At 44.3% G+C, this 26,798-nt stretch overlaps 1 protein-coding gene across 1 annotated transcript in view; it reads right to left on the bottom strand.

Annotated features, from left to right (window-relative positions):
• The window catches only part of FSTL5 (follistatin like 5), a 426,493-nt gene that overhangs the window by 121,855 nt on the left and 277,840 nt on the right, over positions 1–26,798 (bottom strand). The window contains exon 6 of the mRNA XM_066632896.1: positions 2,387–2,553. Coding sequence (XP_066488993.1) covers positions 2,387–2,553 — 167 coding nt within the window. The remainder of the gene's footprint in view (positions 1–2,386; positions 2,554–26,798) is intronic.

A 26,798-nucleotide genomic window follows, 5' to 3' on the forward strand; every position in this document is an offset into this window, starting at 1 on the left:
TCTACTCAGAAGTAAGTACTATTGTGTTCAATTGGGCTTACTCCCAAGAAAGTGTGCATAGGATTGCAGCCTGTGTGCAGTAGCTAAGACATAGAGCAGCAAGTCAAGACTTTCCACGTTCAAACCTCATCTCTACTTAGATAGGTAGATCAATGGTTCTCAAACCTTTTAGCACCGGGACCCACTTTTTAGAATGACAATCTGTTGGAACCCACTGGAAGTGACGTCATTAACCTGGAAGTAATGTCATGGCCAGAAGTAACATTATCAAAAAGGAAAATTTTGACAATCCAAGGCTGCAATCCTATCCACACTTACCCAGGAGTAAACCCCCTTGACTATCATTGTTAAAAGCATATACATAGTAGCCTGTTAAAAGTACAGATCAGTAACATTTCCCCAAATGCAGTCACATTCCACGGTAGCATCAAGTCTAACATACGTATTAAAAATAAAATATTGAAATGAAAGGGGATCCACGTGAAATTGGCTCACGACCCACCTAGTGGGTCCTGACCCACAACTTGAGAAACACTGAATAGATAGGGTGCCTCGATATCCACAGGGGATCTTTCTTCAAACTCCTCGTGAATACTGAAAAACGTGGATAAGCAAATCCACAGTTTTGGCCCTTTAAACCCTTTGAAGGTGACCGGAGTTGTGTTCCGATCACCTCCAGAGGGCTTTCTGAAACCCGTAGCTTCCAGAATGGCTGTTACAGTCAAAACAAGCTACTTTCGTTTTCTCTCAGGAAACAGGAAATGACGTTTTTATGCCTTTTAAAGCATTCTAAGGCCCAGGAAAGTCCTACCCAGCCCTCAGAATGCCTTAAAAGGCATAAAAACATCACTTATGGTTTCCTAAGGCAAACTGAAAGTATTTTTTTTTTTTTTGCTGTAACAGCCATTCTGAAGCCCACAGAGGATGCGGGTGGATGTGCGTGGCCTCTGAGGGCTTCAGAAACCCTCCGGAGACAACCAGAACAGCTCTGATTGCCTTTGGAGGGTTCAGGTTGGCTCTGTTTCTGCCCACCCACAACCCATTTTCCCCTTCCACTTGTGTCTTCATGACAACCCTGTGAGCTAGCAGCTTGAGCAGGGCCGGCTTTAGGAGCTATGGAGCAAGACAGCAAGAAAAGGCTGTGCAGGATTACATCAGAAACTTGGTTTTAATAAGGCAGTACCATTATTGGATTGGATCCAAGCCTTCTCTTGCATGGGCTTTGAAAGGTTGCTGTGATCCCCCCAAATGAGATTTTGTGACCCCATTGGTGTCACGACCTACAGATTGAAGAACACTCCCTAGAAGGTCCTAGAAAGACCAGAGATGGATAACATATATGTATGTTAACTTCTGATGCCATAGTTAGTGTGATGGGAACAGAAGAGATCCAAAATCAACCAAGCCTGCAGATGAAGTTATAAACCTGGAAAGACTATCTGACAGGAGGTACTGCAGGACAAAAGAGAGGTCAGCAGAAGATGGGCTGGATTATTATTCTTTCTTCCTAAGTTACAGGAAGACTGATTCAATCTGGAGTGTTGGGTGCAGAGGAAGCACCTATGGTCAGATCATCTTACAAGTTGAAAATAAGAGTGAATACCTACAACCATACAAAATCCTCTTTTATGTTATCATTATGTTATCAAATCTTATGTTTTCTTAGACCATAACTGAATGAAGTTATAGTGTAATGTTGACAACACCAAGGGCCCAATCCTACTCAACTTTCCAGCACCGGTACCCCAAGGTAAGGGAACAAATGTTCCCATATCTTGAGGAGGCCTCTGTGACTGTCTCCCCACCACAGGATGCAGTGCACGCCCCATTGGCACAGCTGCACCAGATCTAGAAAATTGGATAGGATTGGGCGCCATAACTCCTGCAAACTGGATGACTGCCCAGGTGAAATGGATCTGACATATTTTTTTTTTGTCCATTTTCCAGGATTTTTTTCCCCCTAAAAAGCAGAGGCCACTCAAGGCAGAAAATTAGAGAAACCTGCAAATACATTAGAACTGAAGCCATCTTTTTTCCCCAAATCCCTACAGTTTGCTACTTGTCATTGGGTGAAAACACTTTTTCTTCATCCTGATCCTTCACCACCTTTCCATTTCCCTGATCCTTCACCACCCCAGAAACGCTATTTGTCGGACATCAGGGAATTTATAGTTTGCATGTTCACAAACAGACATGCTGGCCATTTAGTTAAGAAGCATTTCCAGTGTGACCCTTTGATCTGAACAAGAGGCTCCCTTTCTGTGTGGGAAGGGGAGCAACAGTGAGCAGCGCTTGTCAGTTTGAAAAATGCTACCGCTGTAGTTTGTATGGCAAAGGTTTGCCATAATGAGACTATTAAGTAGCTTGAGAGTTCTTTATCACTCACATTGATGTCTTCCAAATCCAAGTTGTTCAGAATGGCATTGTTTCGCTTCCAGATGATGGGAGGTCTCAAGGTCCCTTGAATGGCACAACTCAGAACTGCACTTTGTCCCACTGTTCCTGCAGTGACACTGATTTTCTGATCTTCCGGCAGACTCAGTTGAATTACTTCTGTAAAAAGATATGTTACATTTAATGTTAATTAGCATGAAGGTTTTTTTTTTTAAACATTCTGGTACCTTCAAGGTTCTAATTTGAATCAAAGGCGAAATCATTTTTAAATGAAGGCAGGAAATATAACCATTTCGAACAAAAGGCCAGCATGACATTTCAATTAGACTATTGCCAAATTAAGAAAGGCTTTTTTAAAAACATAGGAAATGATTTCAAAAGAAAAGAACATGTAGTGTTGGCTGCAAAAGTACATTAATGATACTGTCAACCATCTGATTACCTTGACAATATTATTGTTGCATCCTTCAGAATCAACACAGATACTGAATTGCAGAAGCACTCTTTTAGAGAATTCCCCCAATTTAATGTGAAGATAACACAATCATGTTCACAGGTTTCCCCTAGGATGGTTGAGAAATCTACTTTGAAGTTCAACAGGAACACATGAGTAGAGATGCTGAATCCTTCCTTGCTTTATCTCTTGGTGGTACACCAGCCCAGGCGCTTTTCTCAAAGTGAGACTCATTAAAAAATTTTCCTTAGTCCAGCTGTGGTACCAGGACTTTGGACAGTGAACTGTAGTGGTGTGTGTATATGAAGAAGCAGGCGTTTCAGCAAAATGTACCATCTGTTGTTAATAATAGACCCCCAACCTCTGCTTTCTATATGAACATGGTAGAATCATGAACAATCACTGTGGTTGCCATCATTATTTCTAGTATGGCACACCTAGCTCATTAAATAGCTAATCAAAAATAACCCTTTAACTCTTTGCTTTCTCTTGCACACATGGCTATAGGATTTACAATGTGGTCATTTTAGGATCAGAAGGTTAAAAAGATCTCATTATGACTCTATGCGATTGTACTGTTTTGTTTTTAGATTTCCTGATTTACAAAATATAAGATTTCTATTAAAAAGTCAATATACTTAACAACTAAAATGAAGCTCACATACCTTTAACATTCCCCTTTGCTACCAATCCTCCATCCTTTTATGAATAACATTACTTTAAATCAATGGTATGTAAATTCCATGGATTGGAATCAGGGATTTAACCATAAGCTTAACATTTTATCCCTATTAATAACAGGACAACCAGCAAATCACAGTTTGAAAAGTAAAGGCTCAGGCTTGCTGCTCCCTGCTCCCTCTGATACAAATTTCCCTGTCATTATTTGCTTTAACTATGATTTAGTATTACAATATTTTTCGCTCTATAAGACGCACCTGTTGCATGGTGCAGAGTTGTCAATCCGCTTGTCGGTTTTCACCCTAAACCCCATGCACCCCATGAGGTTAACGGACCGTGGCGAGGCAACACCTTACTGGCTGGGGACTGCCCAGCTTAAGGTGGGCGGTAGCTGCCCAATGAGATGCAATGATCTCTCCCACCGTCGGAAGCAGCCCCTGGCGTCATGCTCTACGCCAAACGAGCCAAGACTTATAACCGGTAAACTGCTGCTTCCCGTGTTGTGCCGACGCCGTATGGCGAAGTTGGAGTGTCCTCTCCAGTGCACGAAGCCTGGGTAAAGAAGGTATGGAGGATATGCTGTTACCCATGCAGCAAATCCCCCCTCTCCACGTCGCTGGAATGGTCCAATGGAAAGGCAGAAGCCAATACGGTTGGTTCCAGCGGCGTCACAGGAGTTGCCAGAACGTGACTGTGTTCAGCCATGAACTGCCTCAGGGACTCCGGCTCCGGATTTTGCCTCGAGGTTGACTCCTGAAGCCTTTTCCATAACTGGATGTAGCCACAAGGCAGTGGAGGTTTGGGATCAGAGTTTTCCTTCTCTCAGATGAGCTGCCTTCCCAGGCTGACCAGTCCCATCTACCCGGTGGCTGTTTAGTCGCCTCTTACGGCAGTTACAGCCAAACTGAGGGCCTGTTCTTATCCCTGGCCCCTGGGGAATGACGCAAGAGTGGAGGGGCAGAAAGGAAGATTGTGGAAGCAGGGATGGGGCTAATGGAGGGTTGCAGAGAGAGAGGGTTGCAGAGAGAGAGGGAGCGGATCGACAACTCTGCACCATGCAACAGAAAACAGAAAACTCCTGTCCTAAAACTGGGCACCTGGAATGTAAGGACAATGACACCTGGCTTCTCTGATGACCTGCAAGAAATAGACGACACACGCAAAACAGCTGTCATCGACATGGAGCTGAGCAGACTGCAGATGGACATCGTCGCCCTTCAAGAGACAAGGCTGCCAGATTCCGGATCTGTCAAGGAGAGAAATTTCTCATTTTTCTGGCAGGGAAAACCACCAAACGAAACCAGGGAACATGGCGTTGGCTTTGCGGTCAGAAATACCCTGCTGGAATCCATCATCCCACCTACTGTGGGAAGTGAAAGAATTTTGTCCCTGCAGCTCCAGTCATCAGCAGGACCTGTCACACTCATCAGTGCTTATGCACCGACTCTGTCGTCTCCAGCAGAAGCCAAAGACAAATTCTACGATGACCTGGCCACCACTATCAAGAAGATCCCTGTAAAAGAGCTATTGTTCATCCTCGGCGATTTCAATGCTAGAGTTGGTGCTGATCACAGTTCATGGCCCACTTGCTTAGGTCAGTTTGGCACTGGAAAGATGAATGAAAATGGCCAACGCCTGCTAGTGTTTTGCTGTCATCACGGTCTCTGTGTCAGCAACACATTCTTCAACACAAAGCCCCAACATAGAGTCTCCTGGAGACACCCAAGATCAAAGCACTGGCACCAGCTCGACCTGATTCTCTCCAGATGCTCCAGCCTTCCCAGCATCAAGATCACATGCAGTTATCACGGTGCTGCCTGCGACACTGACCACTCCCTGGTGTGCAGCAGAGTGAAACTGCAAGCAAAGCGACTGTATCACGCGAAAAAGGAAGGAAGACCTCGCATTGATACCAGCAAGATCCAGGATCAGAGGAAAGTGGAGGAATTTGCACGAGCACTTGAGGAATCTCTTCCAGGCCCGGCTGATGCAAATGCATCCAACAGATGGGAACATTTCAAGAATACCGTTTACAACACCGCCTCGTCCATATTTGGCAAGAAGACCAACAAGACGGCAGACTGGTTTGAAGCCCACTCTGAGGAGTTGACACCAGTCATTGAGGAAAAGAGGAGAGCTCAAGCAGCATACAAGGCCTGTCCCAGTGAGCGCAACCTGCAGGTCCTCCGAGCTGCTCGCAGTAAAGTCCAGCAGGCTGCCAGGAGATGTGCTAACGACTACTGGCTCCAGCTCTGTTCCCAGATACAGATAGCAGCTGACACGGGCAACATCAAGGGGATGTATGATGGTATCAAGCAGGCCCTAGGTCCAACACAGAAGAAAATTGCCCCTCTGAAGTCTGCTGCAGGCGAGGTCATCCAGGATCGGGCGCAGCAGATGGAACGCTGGGTGCAGCACTACTCTGAGCTATATTCCAGAGAAAATGTAGTCACCGAAGAAGCGCTGAACAACATTGAGTGCCTACCTGTGTTGGAGGAGCTTGACAGTGAACCAACCCTAGAAGAACTTCACGTGGCCCTGGACTCCCTTGCCTTTGGCAAGGCACCAGGAAAAGACAGCATCCCTGCTGAAGTCCTAAAGTGCTGCAAAGAGATCATCGTCACTGAGCTGCATGAAATCCTCTGTCTTTGCTGGAGAGAAGGTGGAGTACCTCAAGACATGAGGGATGCAAACATCATCACGGTGTACAAGAACAAAGGTGACAGGGGTGACTGCAACAACTACCGCGGCATCTCTCTCCTTAGCGTAGTAGGAAAGCTGTTTGCCCGAGTTGCACTAAAGAGGCTCCAGGTACTTGCAGAGAGCGTCTATCCAGAATCACAGTGCGGATTCCGAGCCAACAGGTCCACCACTGATATGGTATTCTCCCTTAGACAACTGCAGGAGAAATGCAGGGAACAACGAAAGCCACTCTTTATAACCTTCATAGATCTCACGAAGGCTTTTGACCTGGTCAGCAGGGACGGCCTCTTCAAGATTCTCCCTAAGATTGGATGTCCACCCAGGCTCCTCAGCATCATCAGATCTTTCCACAAGGACATGAAAGGCACTGTTGTCTTCGATGGCTCCACATCAGACCCCTTTGACATCCGAAGCAGAGTGAAGCAGGGCTGTGTTCTTGCGCCAACTTTGTTTGGGATTTTCTTCGCTGTCCTGCTGAAGCATGCCTTTGGAACTGCAACAGAAGGCATCTATCTCCAGACCAGATCAGAAGGAAAACTCTTCAACCTCTCCAGACTGAGAGCAAAGTCCAAAGTTCAGCTGAAATGGCTGCGTGACTTCCTCTTTGCCGACGATGCAGCTGTCACCACCCACTCTGCCAAAGATCTCCAGCAGCTCATGGATCGTTTTAGCAAGGCCTGCCAAGATTTTGGATTGACGATCAGCCTTAAGAAAACACAGGTCATGGTTCAGGATGTGGACTCACCTCCCTGCATTACAATCTCTGCGCATGAACTGGAGGTTGTCCATGATTTTGTGTACCTTGGCTCAACGATCTCCGACACTCTTTCTCTCGATACCGAGCTAAACAAACGCATCGGTGAAGCAGCTACCACGTTTTCCAGACTCACAAAGAGAGTCTGGTCCAACAAGAAGCTGACGGAACATACCAAGATCCAGGTCTACAGAGCTTGTGTCCTGAGTACACTTCTGTACTGCGAGTCATGGACTCTTCGCTCACAACAGGAGAGGAAACTGAACGCATTCCACATGCGCTGCCTCCGACGCATCCTCGGTATCACCTGGCAGGACAAAGTTCCAAACAACACAGTCCTGGAACAAGCTGGAATCCCTAGCATGTATGCACTGCTGAAACAGAGACGCCTGCGATGGCTTGGTCATGTCGTGAGAATGGATGATGGCCGGATCCCAAAGGATCTCCTCTATGGAGAACTCATGCAAGGAAAGTGCCCTAGAGGTAGACCACAGCTGCAATACAAGGACATCTGCAAGAGGGATCTGAAGGCCTTAGGAGTGGACCTCAACAGGTGGGAAACCCTGGCCTCTGAGCGGCCCGCTTGGAGGCAGGCTGTGCAGCATGGCTTTTCCCAGTTTGAAGAGACACTTGGCCAACAGTCTGAGGCAAAGAGGCAAAGAAGGAAGGCCCATAGCCAGGGAGACAGACCAGGGACACACTACACTTGCTCCCAGTGTGGAAGGGATTGTCACTCCCGAATCGGCCTTTTCAGCCACACTAGACGCTGTGCCAGAACCACCATCCAGAGCGCGATACCATAGTCTTCCGAGACTGAAGGTTGCCAACAAGATGCACCTGACCATAAGACGTACCTAGTTTTTAGTGGAGGAAAACAGGAAAAAAAATATTCTGAACCAAATAGTGTAATAAAATATGTCTCTCCGCTGCTCTGTTTCCATGCTCCTTAGCATATTTTACTACCTCTAGTTTAAAAGGAATTTTATATGCTAGCCTTTTCTGCTTTATCATCCTTGCACTGGTAGAATGAGGTACTGTAGTATTTTTCTGCAAGTGCATTGTCACTAAGCGATGAATATTTGCATTACCATTGAGCGCCGGCATTTGCATTGCATTTGCATTACCATTGAGCGCAGGCAGGACCCTGGTCAGGGGCAGAAGCACCTGCCAAGGAGGTTCTGCTGCCCTGAGAACGCCTGTAGCTTTGCAGTATTTGCTCCATAAGACGCACACACTCCCCCCCCCCACTTTTTTTTGGGGGGGGGGGAAAGTGCGTCTTATGGAGCGAAAAATACAGTACTTCAGCATTGGCAGGAACAAGGTTAAAAATAACCAGGATTCCCTTGTTACCACCTTAAATTGTAAATCTGTTTCAAACAATGAAGAAATCTTACAGCCCAATCCTAACTAAATCCCTCCTAACCTTGCCAACAAAGCATGTGCTGCATCCTGTGGAGGGGGTATGTGTGTCCAGGAAGCCTTTTGGAAAGAAGGGAACGTTTGCCCCTTTCCCCAGAGCAAGCCTCCACTGCACCAATGGGTCTCCTTGTATCTGCACCAGCCGTTTTGTGGCCACAGAACAGAGGGGAGTAAGGGAGAGGGAACAGGGAAAGGATCCTGGCACACACCAGTGCTGCCAGGATCCACTCACTCACTCCGTTCTACTTCCTGGTGGTCCTCTTCATGCCCAGATGCTCCCCCATTCCTATCCTCCCCACTCTTCCAACTGTCTGACCCCCGCCAGCTTACCAGCACTGGCAGTGTGATGGCTCTCGATTGGCATGTGCATACACCTACCAGCACTGATTGGGCTGTTAGTTAAGTAGAACCATGTTTTACTTAACCATGGTTAGGACAAAGGAAGGAAGGGATATTTATTCATGAAAGGAGCCAAGAAAGAAAGACAGTGGCTTTACATAGGAAAGTGCCTTTGATTCAGTCAGAGCATTGATCCATCTACATCACTATTGTCTGCGCTGATTGGCTATGGCTCTCTAGAGCTCAGACTTATAAACTTTTTCAGCTCACGACACAGAGACAGGATGCTAAACTTGTCAAGGCACACCACCAGTTTTTTAATTACATTAAATTATTACATTACAATTAATTAATTAAATCAAATCATTACATGACAAAGACATTCACCACAACCTGAAACCAAACATCTCCAAACTTGAATAGATCTTTCTCATAAAGTTACCTTGAGGAACTCTATAACTGGAGAGGGAAGAGGGAAGTGCATGTCGTTGCTGGAAAGGAGGAAAACATGTTTGGAAGTAAGGTGGTTAAATTTTTACAGAAGTGTCAGAAAATGTTGGCAAAGAGGCCAGAGTACATGCTGTACTGGAGAAAAGTGGAGTGAGAGGCAATGAGGTGGCATGATCAAAATAAGGTTTGGGATCCAAATGGGGGTAGGGGGGAGAGAGATATGCGAGGCAAAGGATTCCAAGACTTTGGAAAGTGGGGACAAGCTAAGAAGGGAGGTGTTAACTGCAATTACATTATAAGATTTTAGGAGGGGGAAGAAGGAATGAGTTGAGTGTGGGGGAGGGGGAGAAGAGGAAAGAGATGTGCCAATTGCCTGCTCATGTATGCAAGACAAGAAGTGCCCTGTCAGTGGATGCAATGCAGGGAGGGTCACTTTTGAGCCACTGCTGGCAGACAAAAGGTGGCAAGGAAATAGTACTCTCAAAGACCCTTTTTGATCAGCCAGTCATTCAGTAGGCGGCCCCTGGTGGACTCCTGATGCTTACTTGCTTCTTACCTGGTTGGCTTACATGCTCACTTGCTTTCACGCACAGAGCAGTTCCCACCCAGAACTCCTCTGAGCTTCTCTGGCTCCCCAATTAGTGTGTTGCAGATAAGTGGTGCCCCCCCCTCCAAGAAGCTGGAGATGGGCATCAGCTGGAAGGCAAGCCCTGGTCTTTCTGTTGTGGTGGCTGCCGCTGCCCTTCAGTACCAGCCAGAGTTGTTGGTCTCACCCACAGCCCTCGGACCATCAAGGGCAGGGCTTGGGAGTGGATGTCAAGATGCCAAGGGGCTTCCACTGGCCGCTACTCCCGGAGGTGGGCATCGAAGACAGAGAGCTGAGGGATGACAATGGACTAGGAAGGCAAAAGGGGGGCATGGGCTAAGGAAGGCACTCCTTAAGTGGCTGAGCAACCAGAAGGGGAGAGGGACTAGCAAGCACAGGCAGATATAAACTCAGAGGCTCATGATAAAGCAGGGTAGTGAGACTCATGAGAAAGCAGGGTAGCTGACAGAACAGAAGCCTGGGGCAGTCACAGTGACCCAGTGAGGAGAGCAAAAGAAGGGAGGAGGAACCTGAGTGCTCTAACCCCTCTCCCTTTCCAGTTGGAGGCCTTTTCGAGGGAGTTACCGTCAGCCCTGCATAGCAGCATACAGTTGTACATCAACAGGAGCTTCAAAGCAGCAGCTTCCAGCCCCTTCTTCCAAGCACATTGCTGTTCAAGACTTAGAGCAGCCACTCTCCCCAGCAGCTGCTCTCTCTGGCTTCACAGCATACCTGAGGCCCATTCGCAACACGACAGTGTGTTGTGGCACAATGGTTGAAAACTGCTGCTCTAGAGTTTCAGATCTTTCCTAGCCATAACTGGAGATTCTAGGAATTGAATCTGGAATCTTCTGCATGCAAAGCCAGGGCTATATCACTGACCTTTGTCCACTATTCCCAACTTTGTCTTATCTGTACAGAACTCCCCTTCTAAAATCAGTTGGATTTAAGGATGTTTATCTTTGGATGGATTGTTCCTAGATTGGTTTGCAGATAACAAAGACTCTGATCCACACTAGAGTAGTCCTATTATACTGAAGGGGGATGTTCTGTAGGAAATGTTTTGTGACAAGTGGTCTGAACAAACCAGAAAGAGCCTTGAGTTACTTCAGTACTGTTTATATAACAAATTAGTCTCAAGAAAGACAGACATTAATCTTTCAATTGGGGTAGACTATTTATCTATGAACATACAATGATCCTTAACTAGCTCCTTTTAGCCAATTAAGAGACCACTTTGTAATTAGTACAATTAAAGAGATAGCACTTATGTCTAATGTGCTTCCAGAAGCAACCATCAAACAAACATTTCACCAGCTCTGGGATGAAAAGCTTTTCAGTACCAATGAAAGCAAAATGATAAAATTTGTCTTTGAAGGCATGCTTTCTGGCAAGGACAAACGACAGGCTTTTTTTTGTATACAAGAACATCAAATTCATGGGTAATTTATTATATTTTTGTATCGCACATAAAGTATCATGATCATATGTACACATCTACATTTGTGGGTAGTGTGTGTCCCAGATCTGCAAAGACTTCAGCTGCAGAACATGGAATAGTCCATGATGAGCTTGAATACCTTGTTGTTCCAAAGATCTCTCTTTGAAAGGAAACTCACAGTTGTTCCATTGTTTATATGTGTACAGTGTAGCAGTAAGGAGTATGCTTTGTACACTTTACTGCCAACATTTGCTTTATTGTGGGAAGATTGAAGAAACATCACTGTTTACAGTCCTTCAGTTCAACAAGATGTAGATCTGAAGCTTATGTTACTTTTGCCAACAGAACCAGAAACTTGGATATCTGATCCTGGCTTAAGCATTAAATTTGTGATTCTATTTTACATTTGAGGTTCTAATTTGTGATTCTAATTTGTATTGTATTTCTATTTTTGTGATTACATTTTACACTTTGCTGGCAAGTGTGAAATATAGTCTGCCTGTGCAGACACTGAGCTAAACTATTGTTTCCTGTTAAATCCGAACAGTAAATCCTAGATAGAGCAATGCACAGGGAGAAGAAAGAGGAAGTATACAAACAAGCCAACCCTTCCTTGGGGGTCCTTCCTATAAGTGCCAAAACATAGTTTGGCATTACATGTAAATGCAGCCAAAAAGTTAGATTCTATGCTTGTTTATTTAGAAGTAAGTCCATTTAAGTGCAATGAGGCTTACTTCCAGGTAAGCATGCATCACAAGTTCAGCATTTCAAATTACGTCCCTAAATACTGTTGCCATTTTCTTGTTTTCTTGGCTTTTATAAAAGAGGCCCAAATCTTAACCAACTTCCCAGCACTAGTACAGCTGTGCGAATGGAGTAGGTGCTGCATCCTGCAGTTGGGTGGCAGTCGCAGAGGCTTCCTCAAGGTAAGGAAATGTTTGTTCCCTTACCTCAGAGCTGCATTGCCCTTAGCTCGGTGCTGGAAAGTTGGTTAGGACTGTGCCTTGAGGCTGCAATCCTATGCAACCTTACTTTGGAGTAGGCCTCACTGACTATAATGGGACTTACTTCTGCATATACATGCATGTGATTGGGCTGTAGATCTCTGACAAGAGAAATTTGCAAGTCATGTATGATGTATCTGAACATGAGTTGGAACATTTCTCAAACTTTAAGGGAAATTTACTCCCTAAGTACGTCTTTGCAGGGGCTGGGGCAGCAATGTGATCCTGGAGATAGCAAGAGGGGGTGCTTTTCCTCACAGATGGCCAGCGTAAGGTCCAGGAGGTGCAGCAAGCCCCACACAGCCTTGTGCAGGGCTCCCTGATGCTTAGAACGTTCAAATGGAGCGATCAAAAAGCACTTCCTGTTTCCAGGAGGTGCTTTTCAGTAGCTCCATTTGAATGTTCTAAGCATCAGGAAGCCCTGCGGAGGGCTGTGCGGGGCTCCCTGCACCACCTGGACCTTGTGCTGGCCATCTGTGAGGAAAAGCACCCCCTTTGCTGTCCTTAGTGACACAATCCTGAGGATTGTGTTGCTGCCTCCCCCCTTCCCCCACCCTTTAAAGGGACGGGGGAAGCTTTACACAAGCTGGTGGGTCACGAGCCACTAGTTTGAGAACAACTGACTTAGAATATTGAAAAAGTAATCTGAATTCTTGTCCATATTTTCTAAAGTTACACCAAAAAATGCATAATGGTGATAATGGAAGAGAACACAGTATAATACTTTTCCAAGACTTCCTCAGGGCTCTGCCATTCACTGAACAAGTAATGAAAAAGAAAATTTGAATGTGGAATAAGCGCTTGGGCAGAAACAAGAGCAAGTAAAAAGCAAATATGAAAAATTGTATATATTACATTAAATTAATAAAATATTAAAACAAAAACATGTTCCACAGAATATATAACAGCAAATATGCTTTTTAATTAACAACTGTACATTTTGGACCCTCTTATTCTCTTACTTGAGTTTTATTTATTTATCCTCTGCAACCACAAAAAACTCCTCTGAGTATGAACTAACAAACATTATCCAGACTGAAGCTCACTAGATAGAATTAAGACTGCATTAAGCCTGTATTCATTTTGTTTGCCTATTTAGAATGTAATTTAAAAGCAATCACCTCCCCAAATGACATAGAAGAGTCCTTTGTACATAATCTACAGCAAATTTCAGACATAATGGGAAGACCATAAAACTCTGAAATAAAAACACAGCGTGCTGTGATGGGATAATTTTTACCTTTTGCTCCTGTATGGTTTTAGTGTCATTTTCTATATATGTGAAAAAGGTACAGTATTATTGCATATGATCATTTTATTTCCTTTTATGGTTCCTTCTGTGGGTTATAATGTCACTTTCAGTTTCAGCCCCCATTTTGTTACTGTGAAACGCAAAACATTTCCAAATAAATGTAGTAAAGAACAAGTGAAACTTAAATTTTCCACCATCAGATGAATCTAAATATAAATCTAAGTATTTAGGACAATGAAACTATAGCAAAACTGCTTAAAATTGCACACTTACAATTCTGTAGTACCAACCAATTAAAAAACATACAACTTGTAATATAATGGAGGGAAAGCCTAAAGGATAGGCTGAAGGAAACCCAGAAACATTTTGCTTGTCCACCTGAGGAGCGCTAAAGAGGCAGTCTGTGTAGCGGTTAAGAACATTGGAAAGGTTTCAAATCCCTGCCTACCATGCAACTTACGGGATGGCCAGTCACCATCTCTCAGCCTAATAGGCTCTATAAACCATATTCAAAGGCCTCAACCTAAAAGTTAATAGTGAAATAACCAAATTATGCAGCATTAACTACGACTATTGGAGACACTATATCAGCAATTTTCAACCACTGTGCCGTGGCACACTGGTGTGTCGTGAATGATCCACAGGTATGTTGTGGGAGTTTATTAGTAAGGTCACTTATTAGTAGGGGCATTGGGGGATATGAGCTCCCTGCCAGCAGCACAGTGTGCCTTGTTAATTGTCAAAACACTGACGGTGTGCCTTGACAATTTTAGCATCTTGTCAGTGTGCCATGAGATGAAAAAGGTTGAAAATCACTGCACTTCAGTGATGGGCCTGGGCAAGGGGTCAAAAGCCCCAGGTGCTGCACCCACGGGCATTGTGGGGGCAGCACAACCATGCCAGCCACACGACCGCTGCCACCTTCGCCCACTGTGCCAGCTGCACCTGCCCTCTGAAGCTTTTCCGGGGGCAGGCAAAGCTTCACACAGCGTTCAGGACTGCTGCCAGAGCCTTCCAACATGTCCTTAAGCAGTACTTCAGGGAAACTGGAAGTACTGTTTAAGAATGCTCCAGGAGTCTCAGAAGGCTTTGGGAGTGGTCTTGAATGCCGTGCGAGACTCTATGCAGCTAGGTAAGTATTCGGGCAGGGGGGCGGTATGATGCAGGGGGGCAGCATTGGACCTGCACCCTGGGCACCACGGGGGCCAAGTCCATTACCGATATAGTTAGCACATGCTGCTTTTTCAACAAACTTCTATAGGTTGATTTCCGTAGCTGAAATGACAGCACAAACGGTGCCACTGCGCACATGTTCAGGATATACTTCTTATTCTGAATGCAAGTCCATGCCTACAATGTGCCCCAATGTATCATTATATAGACTGTAATGAATAACCTACAGAAATAGTACACCAGCATCTCAAACAGGAATTGCAATGCAAATATTCTGAACAAGGCTATATGCAATATCAACAACACATTCCTAGAACTCCCATGCCGTCTCTGTTATTGATCCACAATTTTTCTTCCTCCAATTTGTTTTGAAAAGGAACATACGCGAAGGAACACATCATTTCACTCAAAACTACACCCTGAGCAGAAAATGAAATTATACAATGTTATACAACTATACAGTGTTGGCACAATGTTGGGGTGCTTTGGTTTTTCAAAAGGAATTATTTTGCTTGACTGCAATTCATGCTTTTTATGAATGTTATTATAAAACCATAATCTTTTAAAGATGTGATTATAAAGACAATCTTTTTAAAGAAAGATATGTGCAATATACGTGAATCTTAATTTGAAAGAGCTGCTTCCTTTCATGAGACCACACACACACACACACCAGAGAGAAAACAGAAGGAAGTTTGCGTTGCGTTGTTGTGTCCCATAAGGTAGAGTAGATCTGTGAGCCGAGGTGTAGGAGTATCAAGTGGTCCATGTATGCATACCTGCTGCTTCTCATTTTCAGTGCTTCAGGTAAGAAACTTTAGATAAAAGCCATCAGAGATCCAATCACTTGTGCTGATCCCCTTTGAAAAGTTGTTTTGTTTTGTTTTTCCTTTTTTTGGAATCACTAGTTTCTGGATATCTGTGATTCCAAAAAAATAGTATTTAACTACAGCAAATATATCTTGAGGGGGGGAAAAATGGAACACTTAAACACGGTCTTCTTTGTAAGTGCTATGCTCTGTCCAGAAATGACAAAGATTGCTTATTGCAACAAGGAAGCATCAACTGATATTTTCACCCCATCCCGAAGTGCCTCCTTTTTTCCCTTCAGAAATATAATCAGCTACACAGTATTCTACATTTTCCCTTATCTGGGTGCATTTATTTTATCGTCCTTATCTCCCTGTAACCTAAATCTTGAAAAAAGTGAGGCGCTACAGCTTGCACTGATGTGACTGAAAAGACTACCAGTCCTACGATATCTTTTATGTCTCCTAAGAGCTTTTTCCCAATCACATATCACTGTCTGTTCTCTTTATTTGGCTTTCCCTAGCAATGGTATTTCCCACACAAATTCTCACTTATTTCACCTGCCCTCTGCTTTACATTTCAAGCTCTATACTTCCCTATCCCCCTCTGTAGTTCTCACACCCATTCGTGCTGTTTCGTGCTTTTCAGTGTCTGTTAATCCACCCTAACCCCCCATGCAGTGATGCAGCAGTGCTGGTGCTGCATCCACTGTATCCCACCAGGAGTTCTGGCTGCTGGAACTTACTGCCAGGTAAGTGTACATAGCACTGCAGCCTGAGGAGATAGCCTATTAAGTGCAGTAGCATGGTTTTCTTCATCGTTGGGGTAGGGACCCCAATAGGTCTCAAAGCCTCCTTTTGTGGGCTCACGGCAACTTATAGGAATGTTAAAGGTTGAAGAACTCTGGACTCGAGCACCACCTGGGTCGTGGGAGGGAGTGCAGAATCAATATTGGGGTTCCCAGTCTCTTATTTATGTATGTATTGGGGTTGTGGCATGAAAAAGGTTGAAGACCACTGTCCTAGCATACGTGAAGACCACACAAGTATCTCCCTTGCCAGGTGGACACAGAAGGTGTTTGCGCATAGGAACACAGTTCTGGTGTTATTTATGAATAACACAATGCAGAAAAGCACTGTGTTCTGTTTACATAATTTATCCTTTTCCTCCAAGGCACAATGAGATCTGATCTACTTGACTTTGAGTGGCTGTTGTTTTCTAGGCATTAGGCCAAAAGAGCTACTCGTTTTGAAAGTTAAACTCTGTTCTTGTCGGAAAAGTAGACACCTCTGGGCCAGCTGTCTGGAAGAAAGAACCAACAACACTGATTGTAGCAAGATACTGTAGCTTCTCATTCCAGTGGGAGTGATAAAAATTGGGCTAATACTGAAGAGGATAAAAGATAACGCAATGCAACACTTTCCCGGATTCAACCTACAGTGAAGGTTTTTTCCACCACTCTCTTGGGAAGCAGATAGGCATTTTTATCAGTGTTATTTAGCAGACAAGACATAAGCAATCTGCTTGCAGCCACATGGCCTGTCAGCTGCAATACTGGGAGTCAAAAGTTAGGAAATCTTGCTTGGAATAAGTAGAAATTGAGCTTCAGAAGGGCTCTCACAGTTCATCTGTTTCCAATCCTTTGACATTAAGGTCAGAACCCTATACATCCTTGCCCAGTTTTCACAAATGCCCTCCCCCACCCCCCAGCCAAAGTTGTTCAGAGACATATTCTTACAATTTACTGAAATGAGAGATAGGGAAGACACAGACTCCTTGGGAGAAGGAAATGTACTCCACATACTTAACTTACTTGAAACCCTATAAAGTTGATCTTTGGTTTCAGAGCACTCATCAGAAACTGCACAAAAGTTTTGTACATGAGGACTAGAATTGTTCTTAATCATCATCATCATCATCATCATCATCTGAGATTGTCTAAATAGTAGATTGTATGCCAGGTACAAAACAAAGTCACATGCAATCCTAGTGATGAAAGCTCTGTATTGGATCTCTCTCTCTGTGGATGTGTGTGTGTGTTTGAAATAGAGAGAGAGAGAGAGAGAGAGAGAGAGAGAGAGAGAGAGAGAGAGAGAGAGATCCACTCCAAAAAATCAGATTTAAAACTCAAGAATCTAATTTCCATTATAGAAATGGTTTGTAAAACAGAGTTTTGTTTTATAACAACAGACACCTCCAAATCTGCTGCCCTTTCCTGTAAAATGTCATGCTTATTTCTATAAAATGACTATGGCAAATAAGGCTCAGGGAACATGAGAGAAGGATCAAGATACGGCATTTATAGGGGGTGAAACAACTGCAGAAGACAGCAAACCATGTGGCTTGGAGAATCAGAACCCTTTTACAATAAGACCCCTGGAGACCCAAATTCGAATCCCCCTTCACTCCCTTGCACACAGTACTTCCAGCTATTACTGCTAGGTACGAGGAAATATGGGGTCTTTGTTAATACTTGTGTTTAATCTTCCCACTTGAAGCTGCAAGCCTCCATTTGTATCAATCAGGCTACAATCCTAACCATACTGTCCTGAGAGTAAGCCACACTGAACAAAATAGGACTTACTTCTGAGTAGACCTGGTTAGGATTGTGCCCTTAATGTGAGAAACATGTTAAGATGAATCACATATGAGATCTTGGTCACAACACTTTCCTGAATTTGAGGGAAAAAAATGCATACTTTGTTAATTGCAGCTTATTTTGTTTGCAAAGTATATCCTATTTCAGAGGCAGGTACATAAGTTATTTATAGAGATACACTCATGCATGAGTATCTTCTAACCTGCATTACAGGAGTCAAATGAGTTTTACGGAAGAGGATCTGACCTTCCCTTTCCCTCTCTCAGCAGCATAATCTTTCAACAAAAGGACATAAAAGTAACACTACTTTTAATCTGTTCATTCGGGAGCATGAAACATGATAAATCCCTGTATACAATGATGGCTTTGTATCCAATGAACAATGATGGGCTAAATACTCAACAATATTAACAGGATTTCTTGTTAAGCTTTGTATTTGAATTGAATCAAGAATCAGATAGAAACAATAGCAAGAGCTCAGTTATGCAATGTTGTTTTATCGGCAACACCGGCTTAGGCAGCTGCTTCCTTATAGCTTATACTTCTTTGCGTGCCACAAGATAGGAGCGTTCACAGAGGTGGTGCATTCTGGATACCGATGGGACAAGAACCACCATTTCCCATCAGTCAATAGTGAACTCCTAACTTCTTACAAGAACGACAAAAATGGGATTTCAAATGAGACTTGTCTGGACAGCAGTCTCCAGGCAAAAGGTTCTTTCAGCAAGACGTCAATAGGGAGAAGATGGAAGGGTCCTGACTGAGATGCAGTAGATTTATTTTGGGAGAACTCGACAAGGAGAAGGTGTACAAGATCGCTCATTCACAAAAACCCAATGACAGCTGTCAGCTCCAGAGCTTATGATGACCAAGCAATTCCCCTGACAAGAGCATTGTTAGTTTAAATAAAACCAATATAAAGGTCAGCTAATATAATGAGCATATGAATTGCATATACAGTAATGGGACACCTAGCAAATTTTAGGGGTCAGGCTAAGACCAATTCCAGACTGCCTGCTGGGACTGATGAATGACATAGAATGGTCTCTAAAAATCACAGGGACTCCTGTGAATATTTCATTGTCTGACCATTTTGAAACCCAATACAAAGGAATTGGAACATGTTTAAAATGGGAATAGAGAGAGGAAAGCTACAACGGGAGTAGAACTATGGGCCAATGCTGCATATTTGAGTTCTGAAACAAAGGCCTTCCTCATGTGCCCCATTCAGACATGTAGATACAGGGGGGCCCCCTGCATCTGTGGCTCCCATATCTGTGGATTCAGTTATCCATGGATTGGGTCCACAGGCCCCCCATGTGCACCCCCTGAAGACAGGGCTTGATCGGCAGGACTTCCAAGCCCCGTCAGTGCCTTAAGCCCTACGTGCGGGCTTGGGCAGCCCCGCGAGCAGAGGGGGCGGCACGAGCCTTCAGCAGCCGGGGCTGCAGGCTTCAGTGCCTTGCAGGCGGTGGCAGCGGGAGCCTCTTTCCAGTTGCACCAGCCGGCTGGGAGCTCGGGGGAGATTGTGTTAGGTGGGCGGCCATTTTGGGGATCCGTGTGGCACTGTGTGGCCGAAAGAGCCTGGCACCATTTTCCTTCATCGCGCTCTGCCTCCCCCCAGTCTTTGATCTTCCAACCTGATAACCAGAATCCCTTTCAGGGGCTGCTGTGGGGGGCTTAATTGGGGGGAATGCCCTCGCCCCCCTCATTGGCAGGCAAAGCCTGATTAGAGGCTGTGTGAAGGTTTTTTCTTGGAGGGCCTCAGCTCCTGCCTGCTGCCCCTCCCCCACTGTGTTTGGGGGGAATATTTCCTGGGCATCTTCAGTGACAGCAGGGCGATCCAGAACACCGGTGACAGTGGAGAAGTCCTTCATCAGGGGGCGGAGCTAACTTTCAGCGAAGTTGCAGTGAACTTTGGGGGTTCCCGAAGAGACTGCGAAATAGATATGTTTTCATGTGCCTAAACAACTAAGGCATGCTTCGGTGCCAGGAAGATGGTACGAAGAGCTGAGAGCTTGAACGGGGGGTCCTTAGAAACAGGCAATTTCAAGGATTTCTCTCTGTTTTGCTCTGTGCTGAGGCATATCTATCCCTGGCACCATCTTTGAGAAGCTCGGAGAGCTGAAAACCCATCCTCCCACGGCCTAGATACAACAACATCGCAGCGAGAAAAGCTATTAAGAGTGAGTGAACTTGGCTCGTTAAAAAGTTTTACTGAGAACTGTAAGTAAGAAGTCTGGAGATGGAGGAGATAATTCAAGATTATTCACGCTGGCCGTTAGCCACCCAGGGGGGGAATAGGTGAATTGGTATTTCCCCTGCTGGAGTAAGTACAAGATTATATATTTTTTAATGGTATGTACCGAAGAGAAATAAATAAGTAATCTTCAACGAAGGAAATAAAGTCTACCTTCATTTTCCCAGCAAAAAGCCTTTATTTAAGCCTGGACACTGCTGGTTTTGGTTTCTCAGCAAGAGGCTTGAATTTTTTTTTCTTCTTCTTTTGGTCATTTAAAGGCATACTAACCTAATTTGATTGTGGATTGGATTGACTTTTTTTGGATATAAAAATTTGGAAAGTAGCCCTGGATACAAAATTAGAAAGTAGCCCTGCAGGAAGTGGCTCGAGTTGGTGTTGATAAAAATGGCTTTTGAAAATCTAAAAGATGATCATGAAAGCCAGGCCTTGTTGGTGGACTTTCTGATGGATTTTAGAAGAGAAATGGAGCAACAAGTCAGAGAACTCTCTGAACAAATTGGACAAATAAGCTCCTCCCTTGTAAACTCGAGGGAACAGATTATAAACAATAGAGAAGAAAAAAGAATGGATCAGATGTCAGGTGAAGTTAAAGAAGTGGAGTATTTTGAAATGGGACACGAGATGGAAGAAGCAATTGTTATAATAACTGGGAATCTTAAGGAAGAAAAAAGATGAAATGTTCAGAGAGCAAGCTGTCTCAAGAAGAGGAAGAATTTATGGATTGAATTCAAGAATAACAGAATGAAAAAGAAGAAAGAAAAACAGAGGGGGGGACTTAAGAAGAAAAAGAAGAAAAAGAAGAAGTGGAAGAACCAGTAGGAGGACTAAGAGGGAACACTAATAAGATAGAGTACAAAGTAAACAATAAGAAGAAGGATGAAATGGTTGAATAATAAATAGAATTTTTTTTTAAACATATTAAATTAAAATAGATGCAAATGAAAATTTGAAATATAAATATTATGGAAATTAAGTGGTATTAAGATAAATATTTTATTAATTAGATTAAACTAAAGTGGATGAAAAGGGAATTTGGAATATAAGTATCGTGAAAATTAAAGTGGTAAATATATGAAATAAATTAGATGGAACTGCAATTTTGGAATATAAGTATTGTGTAAAATATAGTGGTATTAAGACAAATAAAAGGGTTATTTTATAAAAATGAAGGTAAATAAAATAAATTATAGATGTCAATTTATTTTGGAGAAAATATTAAACCTGTATTTTGGGTTAATAAATATGTGGTGGATAAGCGAAGTATAATATTATTGTAATTGGAGCTATTTGTTTTTAGATGTGATATTAGAAATTAAGAATCAGATAACAGATTGTATTTTAGAGGTTAGTTTAGTGGTAAGAAGAGTCTATAAGTAAAAATTTGAAGTTTTTTTTGATGGGATAGTCATGGAAAATGATGTATAACATGTTATAAGAGATACTGAAGGTGGTAATACCATGGTAATCGGAGACTTTTTTTTTAGATGTCATATTAGAAATTAAGAATCAGAAGAAAGATTTTATTTTAGAGACTAGTTTAGTGGTAAGAAGAGGGTATAAGTAAAAGTTTGAAGTGTTTTTTATGATGGGATAGATAAGGTTAGAGGAAAAATAAGGAATGTTAAAGTATTAACCAGCTGGGTTAAAGAATATGATAATTTTTGTATTGATTATTAATTTCGTTTGGATTAATGTTTGTTGTAATCGATGGCCATCACCCTCGTGTGTAACCTGTGTAGTCCTAGCCCTAAGTCTATCCAATTTTCCTTACCTGTATCTGTAATAAATAAATAAAGCATTATATATATATAATATAATATATTATATTATATTATATTATATATATATATATATATATATATATATATATATATATATATATATATATATAAATAATAATATATATATATAATATATATATATAAAGAGAGAAGTCCTTTGTCAAGGCTATCGTGCCCTCCTCTGGGGGCTACTGTATCCTACTGGTTAAAACAAGAATACAGGGGTGGTGGGCCCTTATCTCATACACTTCTTGGGGGGAAGACACGGGTAAAAAGACACAGAAGTCAGGTGGTAAGGCCGCCAGAAGGCCTATTTCAGTGCAGCCGCCCCCATCCCCACTTCTTCCTCGGATGAGGAGGATCGGATGGCGGAGTTTCATGCCTTTATGGCCCGTTACGAAGCCAGACAAAAAGAAAAAGCACTCAGGAAAGCTGGTCAGGGCGATGGGGGCTCAAGTTCCAGTCTGGCCCCTGGTCCTCCTAGGTCCGCAGAAAAAATAAAGGCGCATTGAATATAATAATAAACTTTATTTTTATCCCGCCCTTCTCCCCAAAGGGACCCAGGGCGGCTTACAACAGGCATTGAAGGGTGCTTCTCTCCCCCCTAAGCAGGTCGCTGCCTTAGCTGGTGCGCTGCTCACTGCCGAGGAGGGTGACCCACAAGAGGACAGCTCCCCTGAAGCTGAGGCAGGCAGCCCACTTAAGAATCCAAGACCGCAGGCCTATAGAGGCAGAAGGGAGCAAGGTGAGCTAGTGTTTGACTTTGACCAGAACCTGGAACCAGTTTGGGATGAGCAGGAGGGCCAAAGCTAGCCTTCTGGCCAGACTCTCCCAGAGCAACCCTGGTCCTCTCGGGGGCCCCCTACTTTCTGGCATGGTCCTAGCTATCCACAGTACCCTGGGGCATTAGGCTGGGCATATCCTTACACCAAGGCTAGACCCAAGGCAGGGAGGGCCCCTCCGCCTTACTGGCAGTACCCAGCTGTGCGTGAGCCCCATTTTGAACAGCAGGATGTGGATTGGGGGGTTGATTCTCTGGGCCTTGTAGAGGAGAAGGAAAAGCCTAAGATTTCATATGGCACTATAGCCATCCCTTTGGGTTCGCACCTCGCCTTGGTAGTTAAGGAGAAGGTATGGTGAGGTGACTTTATAGACATGTTTAGCCTTTTACACATTGAGCCAGAGCCTACCCCCAAAGTGGGTGATCCTGTGCAAGATGTTGAAACCGTTAGGCAAAGAAAAATTGACAAAATTGGACTAATTGGCTCAACAGTTTCATCATATATGCCGGGTCCACTGTCCAGATGTACCCTAACTCTTTAAATACCTGGACATTGTTCATCGCGCTTTTCGTGACCATGCTGGGGCGGCTTGGATGGCCTATGACCATCATTTCCATATCAGGGCTTCACATGACCCAGCTCTTGATTGGACTATACCCCAGTGGGAACTCTGGGTGCAGTTGTTTCTTCCTGCCAGGGCCACGCTTGGTGATAGGGCAGACAGGGGGCATTTAACAGAATGGAGCAGCATAAAGCACCAGGCGGTGCGCAGTGGGTTCAAAACAAGCGCACATGCTTCGAGTTCAACGCCACTGGGAAATGTAACAGGCAGGGCTGCCCCTATTCCCATGGCTGCAGCATGTGCGGAGCTAAGCACCCAGTCGCGAAATGCCCCAGGCTCAGTGGTCCTTGGTTGGGTCTGCGATCCTTCACCCAGGGTGGGAGAAAGTCTGGTGGCAGACCCCCGTCAGGTGTTAATAAGGGGCCCAATGCCGATTAAGATCTCGTCCTTAGGCTAGTGCCTGCAATTTTATAATGATCAACCTGCAGCTCAAATGTTGTTGGATGGTTTTAAGTTTGGATTTAGGATTCCTGCGCCACCGCCGGCCAGCCACACGTTTGCTTATAACCTCCGGTCAGTTAGAGGCATGGAGGATGTGGTGAGGCATAAAATAGCCAAGGAGGTTGAGGCAGGCAGAGTAGTTGGACCGTTTGCTGTGCCTCCTTTAAGTAACCTGCAGGTGTCACCTTTGGGACTGGTACCCGAAAAAGCCCTGGGTCAATTCAGGCTGATTCACCACCTGTCTTTTCCAGAAGGTGCTTCTGTGAATGATAGGATACCCACCCACCTGTGTTCAGTTAGACACACTTCCTTAGATGAGGCTGTTAGCCGCCTCAGGAGGTGTGGCCCTGGGGCTTTGATGGCCAAGGCAGATATTGAATCTGCATTCAGACTTCTGCCTGTGCACCCTCAGGATTTTTGCCAGTTGGGTTTTCATTTTAAGGGGGTTATTACGTGGACCGGGCGCTACCGATGGGATGTTCAATTTCCTATTTGGTTTTTGAGGCATTTAGTACATTTTTGGAATGGACTGTACGCTTTAGGATGGGGCTACAATCCACTGCCCACTATCTCGATGATTTCCTTTTTATGGGGCTCCCATTGACTGGTGACTGTGCTCGGCTTCTGGGTGATTTCACTGCTCTGTGTGGGCAACTCGGTGTCCCTCTGGCGCATGACAAGATGGAGGGCCTGGTCAATAAGCTCACCTTTTTAGGTATTGAGTTAGACTCGGTGGCACAGACCAGTTCACCTGCCCAGGGATAAATTGGACAAATCAACTGGGATGTTAACTAGTGCCCTGGGGTCCCGTAAGTTAACGTTAAAAGAATTGCAAAGGCTGGTTGGGTACCTTAATTTCACCTGTAAGGTCATCGCCCCTGGTTGGGCTTTGGTCAGGCAACTATGTGATGCTATGGTTGGGCTTCGTCGCCCGTCCCACAGACCTCAGGCATCATTGGGTATGAGGGAAGATTTGAAACTCTGGCTGGAATTCTTGAAAGACTTCAACGGGATCTCATTTTGGAGATCTTCACAGTTAATTGAAGCTGAACTCCAGGTTCACTTGGATGCTGCGGGAGGTATGGGATTTGGAGTGGCCTCGGGAGCTAGCTGCCGGAAACGCCCCTCCTGGAATCGAAAAAGAGCATCGGCTATGCTATTTTCAATCCCAGGGACATGTCTGGCTGAGAAAACAGTGTAGATAGCAAGGCACTGCTTAACAAAAACTCTAACCAAATTCATAACCCGGGGGGATTTGGAGGTCTGCATGTTAATTACGTAGACCACGGCCTGATTATCGCACCAAAAGCCAACAGAAGAGTTGGCAAACTCCCCTGCCCATAAGTGGACTGCCACAACAATTGGAAAGAGTTCTAAAAAGGTCAAATCCCTGGTGATCCCTTCCTGAAGGGATTTTACAATGCTCGTTAGTCAGTTCCCTGGGATTACTATCCTATTGTCTGGTATGCTGCCTAGGACGGTTTGGAGGTGGGCGCGCAGCATTAGAAGAATAGACATTGTCCACAAAAGAGTCAATGCTTACCTGGGCAGGGTCATCACGGAGCTCAGGGGAGCAGCTATCCATCATCCTGGAATTTGTTTTGGGCAGCCTGCTCTTTACTGCGGCAATGGAGTGCAACTTTCCCCTATGGGTTATGGCCTCTTTTTAACAGACTTGCAACAGGGCTTGAGAATCTTTTTGGGTGCAGGGAAGGCCAAGTGCTAGGCTGACCTCCCCTTGTGGCAGTAGAAGTGCGGGGTGGGTAGGCAGAAGACCTTCTCGGTGTCCAATCTAAGTCAGCAAGGACAGGAGGTGAACCAGAACCGCTCCCATGATGCCTGACGAGCTCAAGGAGGCAGGTTGGCTAGCCCCTTGTCTGAACTTGGGGGCTTTGCAGGGGTGACCTGAAGGCATAGCAGTTCGGCTGACTTACCCTCTTCGGGCGACGTTGAAAGGCGGGCTTAATAACAATTGAGTTACGCCTGGAGTCGGGTGGACGCCCTATGAGATTGAGGGACGAAGACGGCTAGGACCGTTTCCCCCACGTAGAACCCTGCACTTGGGATGGTTTTTGTTTACCCCTTTTGCTGCCCTGTTGCAATGTTTTGTATTCAATAAAGTGGCCCATTTTAATTCCATACCTGTTGTCAGCTGTATTTATTTGGGGAGTGCATGGTAAAGTGGTAACACTGATAACTTTGCTTACATTGATTTGACTTTGCTTTTCTTAATCTCTCTCTCTCTCTCTCTCCACCCTCCCTCCCTCCCTCCTTCAAATGATTTTATGTTATCTCTCCTACCTGCTGCTTTATTCTATACAGATTTCTTAAAATTCTTTTCTCAGCCACTCTATGCCAGATAGAAAACTGCCCTAGAAGCAGTTAAATAAAACATACTGATAATACTTAACAATCAAATTGTGCAACTTGTGGGCATCACATCCCTCAACATCTGTTTTACATCTGTCATTTATGAAAAATTAAGAGCATTGATTAAAAACTCCAAATTTTAACAAAATAAACTGGTCGAACAACCATTTCCTCTCTTTTGAGAGCCATTGTTGTATGTGGGGGGGGGGGGGCCGGCGGCTAGAGATTGCTAACAGAAACTTCTAAGTAACCTTCCCAAGCCATATTTCTTAGGGGAAATGACTTCTTAAGAGGAAGTCATGCCAATTAAACTGGTATAGAAATGTGTAGTACTGATAGACCAAGAAGAGTAAAGGAGATAGAAAAAAACTCAGACAAGTTCAAGTGAGAAGAAAAAAAAAAGATATGATAGAAGCTCCTTGGAATTGCATCCTCAAGGCAACTTTCAGGAAAACACATATATACCTTCCACTCTCTCTC

The sequence above is a fragment of the Tiliqua scincoides genome, chromosome 6, assembly GCF_035046505.1.
Source record: "Tiliqua scincoides isolate rTilSci1 chromosome 6, rTilSci1.hap2, whole genome shotgun sequence".
In the NCBI taxonomy this organism is placed as follows: Eukaryota; Metazoa; Chordata; class Lepidosauria; order Squamata; family Scincidae; genus Tiliqua; species Tiliqua scincoides.